The sequence below is a fragment of the Dinoponera quadriceps genome, unplaced genomic scaffold (assembly GCF_001313825.1).
Source record: "Dinoponera quadriceps isolate SergipeBrazil2010 unplaced genomic scaffold, ASM131382v1 scaffold3386, whole genome shotgun sequence".
Classification (NCBI taxonomy): domain Eukaryota; kingdom Metazoa; phylum Arthropoda; class Insecta; order Hymenoptera; family Formicidae; genus Dinoponera; species Dinoponera quadriceps.
In genome coordinates, this window is record NW_014557714.1 from 520,151 (window position 1) to 538,090 (window position 17,940).

General features: G+C 45.0%; 1 protein-coding gene across 1 annotated transcript in view; it reads left to right on the plus strand.

Moving 5' to 3' along the window:
• LOC106749403 (discoidin domain-containing receptor 2-like) overlaps positions 1-17,940 on the plus strand; it is a 325,440-nt gene that overhangs the window by 196,008 nt on the left and 111,492 nt on the right. The window contains exon 5 of the mRNA XM_014628805.1: positions 9,466-9,697. Coding sequence (XP_014484291.1) covers positions 9,466-9,697 — 232 coding nt within the window. The remainder of the gene's footprint in view (positions 1-9,465; positions 9,698-17,940) is intronic.

The window sequence follows — 17,940 nt, forward strand, 5'->3', positions numbered from 1 at the left end:
TTAACGGACGAGCTGCCGCTTTGCCCACCGGCCGTCATCGGATAACGCGGTAAGACGGGACGGGGGGAACATCCCCGGACGTTTAATCCCGAACTTGAAAATTCATTGCCCGTGGGAGAGCGAGATTTTGCGGGCGACACGAACGAGCGATACGTCCCGCGGCTACACTTGCAGAAAATTATACCTGCTTTCGGCGCCAAACATATTTTACAGTCGCGGCAACATGCGTGTAAGGTTTATTATCGCTGACACTACGGCAAGACTTCGCTAGGAAAATGGCTATCCTGGTTATTCGTGTGGTTGAGATAAAAAAAAAGGGTCTGCTTAGCGCCGAAAATAACTATGACGTTCTATCAGTGCGTGTTCTGCCACGTGCGTGACGCTTTCGGTAGTTTTGCCCACAGAATTGATGCATATAGTTTAAATAAACTATTTTATAGTTACTGCGACTAAATTCAGTCGTCGTTTAAGTTTCCCCGCGATCTACGCGGCGGTCCTCGCGGAAAATTTACGGACGACGAAACGACGTTTCATCGACGAGACGATTCGTCCGATCGCCGCTCGAGCAAATTTTTGATTGATGAAAACGCCGAGATTCACTCGTCACTTCGCGACCGTTTCGAGCCTCGACGTCCCGATTTAGCGTAACAAGCATCGGCGAACGTCGCGCTGAGCGAGCTATTTAAGACCGGACGTCTCTCACGTTGACATTTACGCGTCGCGAGTACACGCTACATCGAGAGAACGGCTTTAAGGCTGTTTCGCCGCGAACAAAGCGACGTGCAACGAAAAAGGCCGGCCTCGTGTATCCCCCCCTCTCTCTCTCTCTCTCCCTCTCTCTCTTTCTCTCAGCGAGCATCTCCGCGAGTGATCCTAATCTTTTGTCCGAGAGCGCGCGCATCGCCGCCTACACCGCTGCGTGACACATTTTCGAGGCGGAATCTCGCCGCGCGCGGCATTTGTTTCCGGAATAACCCCAGCTCGCGGAGCCCAGGGGGTGAGGGGTGTACGTCGCGCACGGCGACGGCTGTTTTTGTCTCTCCGTCGGCTGACGTAATCGTTGCTCATTTCGCGTCTAATTAGCGCGGGGATTAGTCTCAAAACGCTCGTAAAATGTCGCCGCGATGCGTAACGACCGGCGTCGCACCGCCGTTTTATTCTCGACCTCTCCCTCCCCCCTTCCACCCGACCCGAAACTACATAATAACGGTTATCATCGGAATCGCCGTGCCGCGGGCGAATTTAATTACTTTCGTTTCTCGCGCTCTCGAGGAAGCTCGATGAAGCCGAGCGCGGCGGAAGACAGAGCGAAAGCACCGAGACCGACGTTACCATTTTGCTTTTGGACTCGGAAACCCCCGTTGAAGATGTAGAATTAAAATTTATGCGCGCGCATGCAAAGCGACAACATTTCTCCACCGTAATACGTCGGAGGTTTTTTTTTCGGAAAATTACTACATATTTTCTTGCAAATAACTAAACGAGAAGGTGGTATTATGGCCATTCTATTTACATTTTCAGGCTCGCCGCAGACCTGAAAAAAACCGGGAATAGTCGTGGAAATTTACAATGTCAGGGGAAAGTCCGGGAAAGTCGGGGAAAGATACATAAAAAAAATTGCTACCTTGAATGTTGCTCACATTTCCATTAAATGCTCTCAACAATATTCTTTCTTTCCAGTATTCGTTTAATTTTTTTCTTGTTGTCCTGAATTTTCATTCAGAATTATATCATGTTACTAAGTTTCTGAGTTTGTGTTGCTTCTAATAATACTACCTTTTCTGCAATCCCTGCTTCTAAACGCTCAAGTTTAAGATTACATAATTGTTCATGAAAAATTTTCCACCGATTTAAAAAAATTGTAAAATCTCGTGTGAAAACACAACAGTGTTTTGTTATAAATTTATATATGTATATATATATTTATATACGTATTTATTTATATATTCATTAAAAATAAACTCTCTCTTAGGAGGAACATGAATGATGTAATAACATAACGACTGTAAGAACCACGACCTAACCCTAATCTTTCTTGCGTGCTTCAGTGACAGAGGGTAAAGATTGGCACAAGATCCCAAGCGACTGAAAAGTTCCGAACTCTTACAATATAAAATACTATTATCGTATAAACTACTCACCGTTTTGCTACTTCGAAATTTATGAGGAAAAACTCTCGAGGAAAGCTTCGGCACATCGAAAAATTAACTAACGCCGATAACATAACTGAATACGCTTGCAAACAGAAACTGCCACTTCAGCCCCTACTGTGCTCTGCGGTGGACGAAGTTCATGCACTATCCGTCGATATTCGGTATTTTATACCCGAGAAACATGGGGGTATGTCCATACTTACGTCAGTTTTGGTGCTTTTCCCTCTGGCGATAGGAGAACGAGACCGCTCGCTCATGTTCTGAATATAAAAAACGCCCCGAAGCGGAAGCGGAAGAAGAGATCGAAGGTGATGATCGACGCGACGCGTCGGTCGCGCTTGGGAAATTCGGAACATCTCCGAGTGAAATCAGCCGCGGCTATCGTCGAAGGGGGGGGGGGAGTACCGAGAGCGTTCGGGGTATACACGTGCGTGCGGGCGGACGTGTCCGACGTGACGATCGACTCCCCGCGGAAAATCCGAGAGCGCTAGAGCGTGCACGAAGAAGCGTGCAAATTACGAAAGAGAAGAGAGGACGATGGGGAGGGGGTGGAAACGATGGGGGGTCTTTTATCGATCGCGAGCGATTCGACTACCACGCGGTGTCTTTCGATTCAATATTTACCGCGCGCACACTATGTAACGTTCGTGCGGCCGGCGCGTATTTCTTTCCGTATTAATAACGCGAAAATCATCCGTTTTACGTGGAACTCTCCGTATTTATCGTGATAAAACAATAACGTTAATTGAACGGATTACTGGCCGGACGTTTTACAGGATTACGGGGGGGATATCTCGTCGAGGAGAAGCTTTAAATAGTTGCGAATGCGAGACGGGAGCGGGGGAGGAAGTAGGAGAGAAAATAAGAGAGAGAAAGAGAGAGAGAGAGAGAGAGAGAGAGAGTTGATGCATCAATTTGTTAATAGCCGTGGGAATTTCGCGTAAAAGGCAGCGCGGGGAAATTCTGTTCTACCGGCGGACGATCCGAACGTGTGTATATACATATACGCATATATCTACATGTATGCACACGTATACACACATATACACACACATATATATATATGTCCCCCGCCGGTGTGTTTTAGCCGAATGAAACAATAGATGCATACCTACGTGACGTTGCAAGATATTGTCGTGCGAAAATTATTGCGGGCTAACCGGGAGCCAGCCAACCAGCCAGCCAGCCTCCACCTCCTCTCTATCCTTCTTCCCCCCCTCTTCGGAGCCCCTCTCGTCGGCCATCCGACCGCCACCCGACCGACTACCCATGCCTTGGGTCTTGTTTCACCGTGCCGTTCGCCGTGGCCCACTTCCAAATAACAAACGTGCTCGCGCGAAGCGCCCGTGGATAGTGCGGCGTGTGCGGCGGTAACGATCGTGGGTCATTAGCAATGCTAATGCACCTTTCGACTGATGAGGCGGCGTAATGCCTCTGGTCGGCCCGAACTCCTCACCCCCTCCCTTTCTCTCTCACTCACTCATTCACTCGTTCTCTCCCTCGTTCTCTCTGTCTCTATCTATCTCTGTCTTTCTCTCTCTCTATCTCTATCTCTCTCCCTCTCTGCCTTTCCCAGTACCTCTCTTTCTCTCATCCCCGTGAGTTTCTCGAGGAGACTCCACTTCGCTGTGGAGTAACCGAAGGGTGGTTGGCTCGTTGATCGGTCGGTGGGTCGCTGGGTCGGTCGGTCGGTTGCCTGCCGTAAATTGTTGCGAGGGGACTATGCGAGACTATTGGCTTCCTATTAGCATCGCACTCGGCGGATGTTTTCGGCTGAGAGAAGGGGGCAGAAAGCGACACGGCGGTTTTCACGTGCAGCCCCTCCCGTGCGCCACTCTCTTTCCCGCCCGTTATAAATCCGTCGCGAAAACCGTCGCGGAATTTACGTGCTCGTCCTTCTAAGGCCGACGTAATGTGATTTCGCATTACCCGTCGCGCCTCTCGGATCGACTGTATAAAACGCGCGTCCCGCGTTATCGCGCGTGCCCTTCATCGCGGAATATCTTTTCCGAAAAGAGAGAGGGTGGGGAGGGGGGAACGTGGTCGTACGGTCGTTTTACCGTTTTACCTTCTCGAGCTATTACCGCGTGGTGCCACGTGCCGACGATCGATCTCTTCCCTCTCTCTCTCTCTCTCTTTCTCTCGTTCGCTCTCTACATAACGTTACAACTTCGCGCGATAACTAACAACATTCTCGGGAAATAAAGATCACTCCCGGAGTCGGTTATCGCTTTATCCCGGTGGGGTCGTAATATCGCCTCCTCGAGAGCCGGCAGGTTCGCCGAACTCCGCCGACGTCGCGATTACAAATTATTTCAATCGGGGAGGCGGATTTTCGGCACTCGTCGAGCCTTAAACTCCCCGTTCGCTGCGTTCTCGCTGGGCGCGAACTCGTTACGATCGGCGGCCATAAAAACCCTACGGGACTTTCGGATTAAGCAGTTCAGACGGCGACGACTCGAGGGACTCCGTTGCGTTACCGAAGTCTCGTTTATACGTTTCCCCGTTTAACAACGACAGGTGGAAGGGAAAGGAGAGGGCTCTCTCGCTGCATCCCCCGACCGGCCGACGTTTCCGCGCCATGAATCCTTCGGCTTCGAAGAAGGCACGTAAGGGAATTTTTACGGCTCCCGGAACGCCGCTTTCTTTTATTTTTACGGGACATCTGGAAACGTTGATGGCGCAATTAACGGCCGGAAGTGCCGCGGCACGGTCAATATTGTACTCGCCTGTACTCGCCTACCTGCCTACCTCGCCTACAGTCCCAGAAGTCGTTACGAGTAACGAAATAATGAAGACGATCTTATCGCGAGCGACAGCTTTCAGCGAGAGGAAAGCCCCTCACCCCTTTCTCTCCCCTTCGTCGCTCGGAGACACGGTAGTATCCGAATTAATCGAACTTCGCGCGTTTTATCGCCGGGACCCGGAGGATTAAACGCGATCGGTCATCGGGAACAAATCACGGAAGGGGGGGAGGGGAAGCAGTAGCAGAAGGAGGTGGCGGAGGAGCGGGGGAGGGGAGAAATGAATAGAAATCGGCGACCGCGAATAAATGCGAAGAGCAGAGCTTCAATTGTCGACGACCCCCGCGATGGGGAGAAGAAGGAGGGAGGGGGAAGGCGACGAGTGAATGGAAATTGCAATAATTCAAAGCGCGATTCGAGCGCAGCCCGAGTGACTAACGTATTGTATTATAAAACAATCCGCTCTCCATTGGAGCGCGCGCACTGTCGCGCGCACTCGTCCGGAATGGAAATTTCGAATTTTCTATTTCATCCCCCGCATCGATCGACCGATCGATCAATGTACTCTCGACGGACGGTGGCGGATAATTAGCGTCCGTGGTCTCGCGCGTTGTCGCGACTCCGCTGCTCGTCGGAAGGAGGAGGAGGGGGGGAGAGCGGGAGGAGGGCGGTGACTTCGTCCGAACGAAACTCCTCGTGCTCGTCGAGCCGCGTAACTACGGATTGCGATGTCGCGGCGCAAGGTTACGGAGGGGTCGCGCTGAAGCCGGGACATTGTTAACAGCATTGCTGCCTAATTAACCGCAAACGCTTTCAGCGGGTTTCGCCTGGTCTATTGTTTACATGCGGGCATGCCGCCTCTCTGTACGCGGATGGTACGTATACGCGCGCTCCTCGGTATATACGTGCGCGGAGAGACCGCGTGGGCTCCTCTCCGCGACCGAAGCAGCTGAAATATTTCTATGGAGATTCTCTCGCCCTTTGTGACGCGACCGCTCTCGGACGGATATGTACGTTTCGCCGCGTTTCCATGCGTGCCTGCGACACCTCGCGTCGCGGAAACAACGCGTGATAATGATGCGATCGCGCCTCTTGAGCGTAGTCTCTCTCTCTCTCTGTATAGGTTGCCCCGTTATTTCCGTTTCTTTTGCAATCCGATTTGACGGGTTCATTGTCGACTTGAAAAATCCGGAAAATCGAAAGATGAGAGCAGCGACGATTTTACTCCGCGCGTTTGCCGTCGCCGGTACTCGATAATCGAAATATTCCTGTGCCCGGTGTTTCCGTAACCTTCTACCGCGGACTTCGCTCCGCGGCTCGGCGCACAATGGGTGTAACTACCGTTTTCCGTGAGGGACTCCGCGGCATCGTTAGTCGTGTACGCGACAGAACAGATCCCCCACGCAAGTGTGTGCGTGGAAATCTTCGGGAGAGGACGAAGGGAAGGGAGGGAGAAAGAAAGAGAGGGAAAGAGAGAGAATCTCGAGTCTCGGAATAATTTAATAATCTCGCAGTCTGATTGCGGGAAAACAATCAGATTGGAAAATTGGTTGCCCGCTTGGTCCGGGGAGCAGCCGCGCTTAAGTTCGTGCTCCCTCCGGTATGAACATTGTTGACTCCACCTGAGCCAATAAGCACTCGAGTGCTGCTATATCGCCCCGTTATGCTACCCGATACTCTTGATTTTTGGGATCTCGTTAGCTCGGCGAGCTCACCGCGAGATGAAACGTTGTCGTTGTCATCGTCGTGCTCGCGCGATGCAATTGAGGAAAGCGGGGTACGATGATAATTTGCCAATTTGTCTGAGCTAACAATAAATAACGGGTCGATGTCTCGTTAGAGGATTTCAATAATAATAAATAATCCGCTGTAGTTCGACCTCAATCTGTCGCCGACTAAATAATATAATAAGAAATGTATTTTGAATATACTTTTATGCAATTTTGTGGTATTCCTTCATAAAGTATTACCCAATTATAGTAAATATTTTCACCTCCTCTATATATTCTATGTAGAATTATTGTATGATGTGTCTAAAAATTCACGTGATAACGTAATATTATTTTTCATTTCTCATATTGCATTATTATGTTTCTTTAATGGATAAATAAATATAGTGACTATAAGATAAGATGACGAATATCATATGCAGACGATGTATAGTGCATTTGTACACATTTTGTTTCATTCTAAATTACATTACACAAAGGACAATTGTAAATAATTGTTATTTTTGTTCTTGTCTAGATTTTATTTTCTTTAAGCTGCCTTGTCACAAATTCTCATATTTTGTAAATAATATAGATATAAAAATAATTTCGTAAATAATATAGATATAAAAATAATATAGAAACGAAAATTTTGCAGAAGAAATTATCTTATAGAGGCATAAAAAATTTATTTTCAACTTTCGTTATATCTTATCCACGTAACATGACGACGTTGATACGTTCTCAAAGAATTTTTATCAAACGAAATTCCAATTTATTTATAAATTTTTTCAGCTTTCGCAGATGACAAACAAGGCTTGGGCTACTCAGAAAAAATTGACCGTTATTTTTAAACCGTTATTTTTACGTCGTTGTACGAAAATGAGGAGAGATCGACAAACCTTAAGGTCATCTTATTCCCCTCACCCTCGCGCTTCTATAGGTACACGAATGCGACCCTGATCGAAAGGGGCCTGCGGGATTCAACCATTCGCGATTTTATTACGTTCTCTTTTATTCATATTTTATATATCCCTCTTTCTCGTAATTTATACACAATTTCTCTCTTTATCACCACGACTCCTCGCGAATCGTCGGGAGAGAGAATCTATTAGCAGTCTTTTCATCCCTTTCGCTCTCGCGCTCTTCCCCCCGCGCGCTCCCTTTTGCGTGCCCCTAACGGCCCCGGGAAGAATTACTTCCATTTTCCTTTGTCCACAAGGAAGCTGCTATCGCGATAAAAGGTTCCCCGGCGAAATAAGTTATTCATAATCAATACTGCGTGAGCCCCGAGACGAAGGCGTAGCGTGCTCGTGATTCAAAGATCGTCCGTAAATCAATCGTCCGCGTCATTAATTTTATACTCCGGCCAGGGTGGCGTAGAGGAGAGGAGAGCGCGAGGGGTAACTCATTAATTACATCATCCGCATAATAAATCCGCGGTGAAATCGCGAGCCGGGATACACGCGTCCTCCGTTCTCTTCCGGGGGGTCGTTTTCGTACCCACCGCCTCTCGTTCTCTGACGCGACCCGCTCGCTCGCTCGCTGGCCAATTAGCTAGCTCATCGGCTAGAAAAGCAGAAAGAGAGAACGCGCTCGTGTGCGTCCCGCCAGAACGCCACGTTCCGCCAGACACGCGAGAAAGTCTTCACGCGAGCGATGCGCGATGTAACTGTGGCCGTGAGATCGCTCGTGATAACTCCTGGTGGGTATGACGATAGAAATAAAGATGTATCAGTGACACGGAAGAAGGGAATGAATGAAAATGGAGAAATGAAAGGGGAGGAGCGAAATGAATAAAAATAAACACCGGGGAAAGTCGAGGGATCGAGTCTCAAGATTGCGCAAATTTCATTGTGCGAAATGCAGTCAGCCGTGAAAAGTTTAAAGAAACTGAAGCGAAAAATAGTCGAAAAAGGTGAACAAATTTTTTCTTCCCACAGTGTATTCCTCCTCCGAAACCGCTTAAAATGTGCTCTGAACACAGTTCTTATATCATTGAAAGGAGATATTTAGGTGTTCTTCTTATACTGAAATATCCTGTATATATATTGTCTAGTATTAATCAATTGAATCGTTTTGTTGTCTATTTAAGGTAAAAATATCAATGCCTGGATACGTATCTAGCTCTGGATATGCTCGTTGTTTCAGTCTTTAGATATGAATATTCAAATTTCCAATGTGGAATACATATGTATAAATTGAATATATATAAATATTTTAAGTTTAATTATTAAACATTTGTATTTAAAAATCAAAACAAGAATGTCAGGTGCAGTTAGATACGCATCTTTATTGTTGTTTCCGTTCAATAAATGGATTTTACGCAACTTCTGTACGTAGAAAAAGCGTTACACCTTTATTAGGATTCCAAGTAGTTTTACTCTTCAATCATTAGACAGAAGTTAATATTAAAAAGTTAATATAAAGTTAATATAACTGTTTAGTAACTACACAAAAAATCCATGAAATTTCCACCAGGGTGGTGTAAGTATTTTTTCAATTCTACTTCTCATTAGAAGGTTAAGCCAATCAGCGATAAATACGATTAATAATTTATTCGGTCTATTTCACGATCGCTTCGTTGCATTTTGTTGAACGTTTTGCACGAACGAGAGCTTGACAAACACCGGAATTGTGCCGGGAGACGTGGATCAATTATTTCTTTACCGCCTTGGAATTCAGTTGATTTCATTCGATTCAAGTTGCTTCGATCTCCTCGCACGGCAAATGATCGGCATGCGATAAGCAAAATAACTATAAACCGACATACGAAACCAAATAGTCGGATGAGAATGAAAATGTACGAAGCGAAGAGACACAAAAGCGAGTGACAATTTCGCGATTGCTGTTCAACAGGCTGCGGCAGGACAAGGCCGGCGGCGCCTGGTGTCCGCGTAACATGGTCACCAAGGAGGGCAAGGAGTACCTCGAGGTGAACCTGCACAGTCCGCGGCTGCTGACATCGACCAGGACGCAGGGCAGATTCGGCAACGGCAACGGGGTCGAGTACACCGAGGATTACTTTATCGAGTATTGGCGGCCGGGGTTCAACAAGTGGGTGCGATGGAAGAATCGACGTGGCAAGGAGGTAGGTACCATCTGGCCGGGTCATCGATCGAATCACGTCCCGAGATTTCTTTCCCGGGGACCGTAAGCCGAAATTGACTGCGCGTCTGCGAGTCTGCCAGGTATTAGGTGATTCCCCGAATTTCTTTATCGGCGTCTGCGTGCGCGCGCCTCTCGACGGAATACGTGAGCTCTCGCGGCAGGGGATTCACGAATCCGAGATAAATAGATAGGTGGAGAGAGAGAGAGAGAGAGAGAGAAATAACGTTTTATTACGCACTTTAAGTCAGTTTTTTTCCTCAAACAAAAAGTACACACGGTAAACAATTTTGTATTAAACACGCTCCTCTGAAATTTTGTGCTACTTTAACATGGGGAATCCCGAGTCCCGACACCGTTTCTGATACATTTTTTACTGTGCATAAAAGAAAAATATAGAAACTTTAGAACTAGTATCGTATAATATAAAGGAGTTAACCTGTAGATCAGTAATAGAAACAAATAACGTATTATTATCTCTACAGCAAGATATAATAACAATAATAATAGACGCAATACTTGAGAGAGGGATCAGTATCAGGGAGAAAGACAGAAAGAGAGAGAGAGAGAGAGAGAGAGAATCTTTATGAGATAATAGGTGTGTATTCCACGAACTCTCCTCGATAATTACCGCGTAATTACCCTCCTCGTGACTCTCTTTTATCTCTGGCGAATGTTTCAAAAGCGTCTGAGGTTATTCGCGCGGCGTTCAGGTATGCGCGCACGCATAGACACGCTACCTGACGCTTATATTTGCATTCGTCGTTAATTCATCGTCCATCGAGATATCGTTTTATTAAAGCTATCGTATCAAGTGCACATTAATTTGTTAATATTTGTTAATTGATGAATGCACGCTCCAGATAATCTTAACGCGGAATCGAGATTCATTGTTTTCCGCCGCAGCTTCAAAATGTGATTAATTTCTGATTGCGTAAATGATACCGTAATAGATTCAAAGGCCCGGTCATTACGTAATTGTTATCGCGTTGTTATATTCGTTCGGCAATCATTTGCGACGCGAACGCGAGCTCGACGATCGTAAATGCGTAAGAATCTTCACGGCGAAGCAACGGCCGGGCTTGACGTCCTTTCACTTTTCGCGAAACGATGCGAGCGAGCGCCCACTTCATTCACGTTAGTTGACTTCGGCACGATCAAAAATCATCCGCAATCGGATATCATTTTCAATCGGCGCTCGCGGGCAACACGCGCCGAAGTTCGATTCTTCCCGACGCTCCCCCTCTTCGCGCGGACGATTTTTATGCAGACGTTATATACGCGGGCGGGCGGGCGCGCGCGTGGCAGGAATTGAAGATGAAATATTGGAAATTCGCGGGGCGAAATTTATTTTTCCGCTAAGAGATCTCATCATTTCGCGTCATATTGCGAAGACAGATTGATCGATACAGACACATTCTCACACACACACACACACACACACGCGCGCGTACAGAATGGCGCACATGGTTCAAAATATGTGGATAAACGTTCACATGGTTCGCGTTCGCGCTAATCCTATAGCATATCACGAAATAAATATTCGTCCTTTCAGAGGCGTAACTGAATATGCGTATATGTACAAGGGGGTGAGGCAATAGCTATTACGCTTCGAATATATGTCCGAAAAATAAAAATATTTTATTAAAAGTACTTCAATTTCCGTTTTATTAAAGATATTTTATTAACGACTAGGTGAAAATGAGAAAAGTTTATATTTATTACAGAAGATATTCGAAGTGACGGTAAAAAAATTTGTGTTAAATTTAATACATTTCTCGTGTCCCAAACTATCTACTCAAATTTGTGTGTTAATTTAACACAAGGTGAATATGTTGAAAAGTAACGCGAACATTATGTCAAAAATTAATACAAAATTAAATACGTTAATCGACACTGAAGTATAAAATGTGTTATTTTAATACTTACGCATGTTGAATATCGACACAATACAAAATGTTGAAACAACATAAACAGATATTAAATTAACACAGGTATACTAAAAATTTAACACAAAAATTATAACAAGGGCCGATTTTGACACGAATAAAATAATGTTATTTTCACCGACACAAAATTAACAAGTACAAAATGATTTTTTGGTGTGTTAGTACACTGAAAGTAAAATTATTTTACTTGAATTAAATAAATATTATTTAAATATAACATTTTTTTCTTCCAATGTGCTACATTTAAATAATATTTGCAGTAAAAATTTTGTGTTAAAAACGGTCTGCTAAAATGTTGTGTTACTTTAAAATGGGGAATATTTTCAAAAATACACAAATTGTATATGTTAAAAAGTATATAATTATTATGTTAAATTAACACTTTCACCTTGTCAACATATATTAACAATTCTCCGTGTTAAACCCATGTATATTTTCCACGTTACAGTAACAGAAAATTTCAATGAACCATTTGTAACACACAATTTTTCATCATGTACTTAATCCAAATAAAATGCTCCAATATTCCTCAGCAAATCTATATACGTGAATGCAGCACTTTTATCTTTCGGTGTATCGATGGAATTTCTTGTTAGATACATTTTTCTCTCCTTCTCTCACAAAATTCGAAGATATTCAAAGCGGTAATAGCTCTTGTCTCACCCTGTATATATTACACAGATCGCCGATTCTCTCCCGCGCGTAGTTGTTGCACAGCTGGATATTAATGTCCGTATTTCGCTCTTCGTGCGCACACGTCGCTACATACGTCGAGGGGAAATTAGCGGGGTCCATATGGGGAGCCGGCTCGATTTCCTGGATTTAACTCAAGTTCCCTCCCCTGACTTATTCAGCGCAGTTACAAATTGATAAAGCCAGTGCCGTCTGATTTTAATCCGATACGCGGGGAACGTAAAATCCCTCTCTCTCTCTCTCTCTCTCTTTCTCCCCATCCTATTTTATCTCGCGCTAGCTTTCTCGTGCGCGTACGCAACCGTAGCGCTTTACGATCCGCCGCATTCCCTAAATCTTGATACGATTGATCACGCGAAAATTTTACGGCCGTTCCCCGCGCGGGAATTCGCCAAATTTGCTTAAGGATTTATATTTATCTACCGTTCGCCGCTTCGATCTTTCTCTCTCTCTCTCTCTCTTTCTCTCTCTCTCTCTCTCTCTCTGCAGCATAATCACGCGCGACTACACGAAAATACAAAATAGCGGGGTTTTAGTGGTGCGGTTCCGCGAGAGACAAAAGCGCCCGATCTATATGTAACCACGTATGTTAATTTCGTCTCCGGCGAGAGTCGCAGCGCGTCCGCCGGCCAGTGGAAACGCAATCGCTTGACCCGACGGTCCGACATGGATGACTTACTCTACTGTTGAGACATGATCCGTGACGACCCGTACTCTCACGAACGTCTGTCCAGATGTTAATTTAATGAGGAAATTAGATAATTACGTCTCTTTATATAATTTATGCACTCTTCGAAGATATAATAATAACATGTAAATTTTACACTTCACTGGTTAAGACAGTTAATCCGTGGTAATAATGTTAGAAAGGTAATAGTTAATAGAACGTGAAGAAGCTCGCAGAATCTGTGCGAAATGTTTATAAACGTGATTTATGACGTGCAGCTTTGACTCTGCAGTAAGAGAATATCAATCAAACTTACATAATGTTTAAACATTCCTAAAAAAAGTAATGTTTCCTCGCACTCGAGAAATGATCGTGATTGAAATGCCGGACTTTGCCGTATTTGTCCGTGTTTTCCGCATTTTGCACATGAATTATAAGACTTTTAAGATTATTTTACAATATTCTATTATTAAAAAATACGTAACTACGAGACATAAAATAAAATGGCGCGTAAAATATTGTTAAATCTTTAGAGGTTAGCCGTCAAGTGCTTCAACCATTATCAGAAATTGTATACTTTACATAACAATTTCTGCTAAACTGAACGATGGTCGATGATTTTGTAATCATTTTATAATGTTTCTACACGTCTCTTTTATCGTCTTCTAATTTTCCATTAATACCGTAAGATTAGTTTGATCGCTAGAATTAAAAACATGATATCGGAAATCGTTTCCGTGATCCAAATAGTGTTAACTTATACTTCAATTATCTCAACTTTGGTATGGTGAATCTTTATCTAATTTTGCATATGTGTCGATCGTGTTTCGAGACTTGTCTTTTGAAACGTAAAAATCATAATGGCCGCAGAGCTTTCCTAAAGAACTGAGAAATATTGACAATTATATAACTCCATCATTAAATTTATATCACACCCGAGATCGTGGCTGCCCGTTCTTTATTATCTCGCGTTTCACGCGGCTCCGGCTGTACAATAATTGAATCGGACGAGCATAAATTCCGAATTAGCGCACGCTTGCCGTCGCTTTTGCTCTCTTACGAGTGGGAATAAGAATTTTACGAGGCACAAAGCGGTATTCGCAGTCCACTCTTGTATTTAAGATCGTTCTTAAGTTCATCCTCAGATGCCGTGTAGCCACTGAAACGGCCCTTGGCATCTGAGAAATGAACTTGAAAAGATCTCAAATATAAGATCGGACTGTCAATATCGGCATAGTCTCGTTTTTACATCCGTCTTTAAATATTCTCTCATTCCCCGACCAATTACCTTTCCGTTTTCCCGCGATATTCTCCCGCCGCGCGTCTGCCTTCGACGTGTCGTGTTTCACGGAGTGTAATAAAACTCATCCGGATCGTCCGTCCCGGTCGCAAAATTCGCCTCGATAATATCACCTCCGCCTCCTCTCCCCCTCCTCCCCCTCGTCCACCAGTTCTTCGTTTCGTTTCGCGGGAGACGCGTGGACACGCGCGACATACGGCCGTCGCGCAGATGAGAACCGCTGTCCCAGTTGAACGGCCATTACCGGATGCGACGTGTTAATTAACGTCTCTTTAGCATGATAATCCGTACGCGATATCCATTAGCCCGTCAAAATACATCACGACGGTTAAGCGACTCGCTCGCGGCGACGAAACTACCCGTGCGCGAGTGCGAAGGGCCGGTGGAGGGAGGGTAGGGGAGGGAGGACGCGGTTCCGCGGACGTAATCTTGAATTTATGTTGCGCCCTCCCGTGTAAACAATCCCTGACGACTTCTTTCGAGAAAGAAAAAGAGAGAAAGAGGGGGAGGGAGGAGGAGAGAGAGAAGGAAGGGGAGAAAGAGAGAGAGAGAGAGAGAGAGAGAGACGCTATTCGACGTGTATCACTTGAAACATCGAATAATTAACGTGGAATCACGATTCGTCGCGATTCTCGTATAGCTATTAAAAAAAAAAAGATTCTCACAGAACATTTCCAACGTCGAGTTAATAAACGAACATTTCAGGAATCTCAATTTCAGGATTGTGCACAACGATCTGACCGTCCCGATTCTTTCAGCGAAATATTTGTGTTCTTTTACTCTTGTCTTGTTCGCGTCAAATTTAGTTTAATCAGATCAATCACGAAGCTGACACCGTTATTGGACCGTGCTTATTAATAATTTATTTAATTTTACATCAGAAATAGATTGTTCGTTATAATAGTATTGTGCACTTGAGCCAACCTTTCGGCAATTGAAGGAGCATCTAAGAAATATCATTATGCATTCACGTTAACCGCGTTCAAGCTTCGTCAAACGTTTTCTACTGACTAATTTTGCGATTTTAATTCCTACGATACAATATACGTTTGCAGTGCTGTCATTCAGTCATTTAAGTCACCGTTTGTCCTTATTTCTTGATATGTCACTGAAAAGCTCACTGTCGTCCGAAATGGATCACTACAATCACTTTTTTCCTGAGCTGTCATTAATTTTAGAAAATGTGAATATTCTATGTATTTTCTTGTAATCTCTCTTAATAAAACCGCTCCAAAAGTGTACTTGTATTATTCATATCGCTGGTCTTTTCTTATTATGAGCTTTCAAACCATACTATGAAAAGAACTCGCCATTTGTTAAGTTATTCAAAGATAAATCTGAGAACGTAAGTGTTGCTTTCTTGCTTAAGTGATCTTAGTTATGCTCAGAATTTGAGAAAAATGTCACTTTTGGTCACTATTTTGATGTCTGAAAAGTCATTTTTCGTCAACTTTTCTGCCAGGAAGTAGCCACTATTTCACTTTTTCTGTTTCAGTGACTGGATGGCAGCGCTGTGTTTGCTATTTATGACTATAATAATAGCATATAATCAAACTGTTGCAATCAGTAAAACTATATTTCTGTAGTTTTTTTATTAAAGCAATAAAAAAAGTACAGTTGACATCGGAAATATAATTTGTAATAAAATTAACAGTATTTCCTCTCAACGCGCGCCCAATTACTGGCCGGCAAATTTGGTATCATAAATTATGTCCACTTGAATTTCAATTTTTTCCGTTTATATTTATGTTTAAAGAAAAAAAACTGCCGATTCGACTCCATTGACGATAAGTTCGTTGGCGAGAAAAAATCTGCGTAGAAAACCCGCGACTCGCTTCTCTCTTCTCTCAATTTCATTCGGCGGACGAGGGAGAAGGAGACAGGAAAAGTACGCGCGATGTAGGCCGGCAACGTTGAGACGAGTAACGTCCCGCGATAACTTTGCCGCGCAAACTAAAACGATAAGGCCGATCGAGTTTGGACAAGCGTGTATAACGATAATTACGGAATGTATACGTGTATTCTGCCGTAAGGTTCCTCTCGCGCGAGGTTTACGCGAACTGCAGCGGCGGCGAGACGACCCGTGTGAATAATTCACGAGCGCGCCAGGCAAGGAAAGAAGTTGGCGTGCTAAATCGATTAGCCGGACATAATTGAAGACGGTAAATCGGTAGTTAACGCTACGCTGTATCGGACGTCGAGTGCCGCGCGCTACAACCATTATCCCCGCGAGAAGCGCGGCCCATTGGCAAATGGAATTTTAATGGATGCGCGATATATAAAGCGGCGAGAGAGCGCGTTTATTCATCTCGCCGAAACGACGGCGGCGGCGGCGAGTCATAATCAATCGTAACGAGCGCGATTACCGTTTTTCCAGGCACCGGATGCGCGCGCTCGCTGTTACATCTTTATTCCATTTACGCGCGCAACCCCTATTGATAATAACGTGGGATTAACGAGAGAGAGAGAGAGAGAGAGGGAGAGAGGAGAAGAAGAAGAAAAGGACGTCCAAAATGAACGTCGAAAGGGGATCATCGAACGAAGAGCAGCAGTAAACGTGAAATAGAATAAGGGAGGAGATTTCTAAAGAGGGGGACCAACTTTGCACTTGCAAATTCTGTTTTCCTTAATAACAATTGCAGTTTTAACTATCAACGTTTACGACGGACTACATCATATAAAAAAAGGTTCGCCAAACGAAGACTAGCAGTCGAAGTGGAAGTTTACCCGTCATCCTTTTCATCCGTTTCTTTCTCTCGCTTCTACGTTTTCCGCGTATAATATAAAATCTGAAATAGCGTTTCTTCGATTCACTCGATGTGCGTTTCTTCCCCGTTCGTAAACACCCGCGCGACTTTCATTTCCCTCTTCCCCCTCCCCCACCCCCATCCCCCTCTTCCTTCTCTTTCGCTTCTCGTTACTCGTTTTCTCCTTAGGTTTCTCCCTTTCCCTCGCGCGCGTCTCTCTTCATCATCCGGCACTCCATCTTTCTGCGAGCGTTACTCAACGTCGCGATATGATATTACCGGCTATAAGTGTTAAAATTCAGCCGCCCGCGCGAATTTATCGCGCCGCGCGTCGCAAATTGCCGGCCGTAATAGAAAAGAGATTACTTAAAGCGCAGCCGGGGATTTTTCAGTATTTACCCCGGCATCCGCAATATATTTCCTTCAAGAACTAATTTCGCCCGTGGGCGGAGGGGGCCAGGGGCAAAGGGAAGACGAGGAGGGGGACGGGAAAGGGAGGGGGAGGCAACCTCGAGCTACGGAGAGACTTATTACCTAGCTACCTTACGGTCTCTCCCGATAAATAGAAAATCAAGAATCTCATCGGTAACGAACTTACTTCGATAGACTATCATAACTCACCTCCGGCTCCGTCGGAGGATCTCGTCGTCCTCGTCGTCCTCGTCGTCTGGCCCCGCAGGAAAAGCTCCGTGACGCGGAAGTAATTTTCAACTCCGAACCGTGTCCTATCGTGGATGGCGGGGCCTCGTTATTCGACCCCGCTGTCATCAGAAGGGCTGTGAAATTCGCCCCCCCCCCCTCCCTCTCTCTCTTTCCGCCTTACTCTCTTTCCCTCTCTCTCTCTCTCTCTCTCTCGCTCGCTCGCTCGCT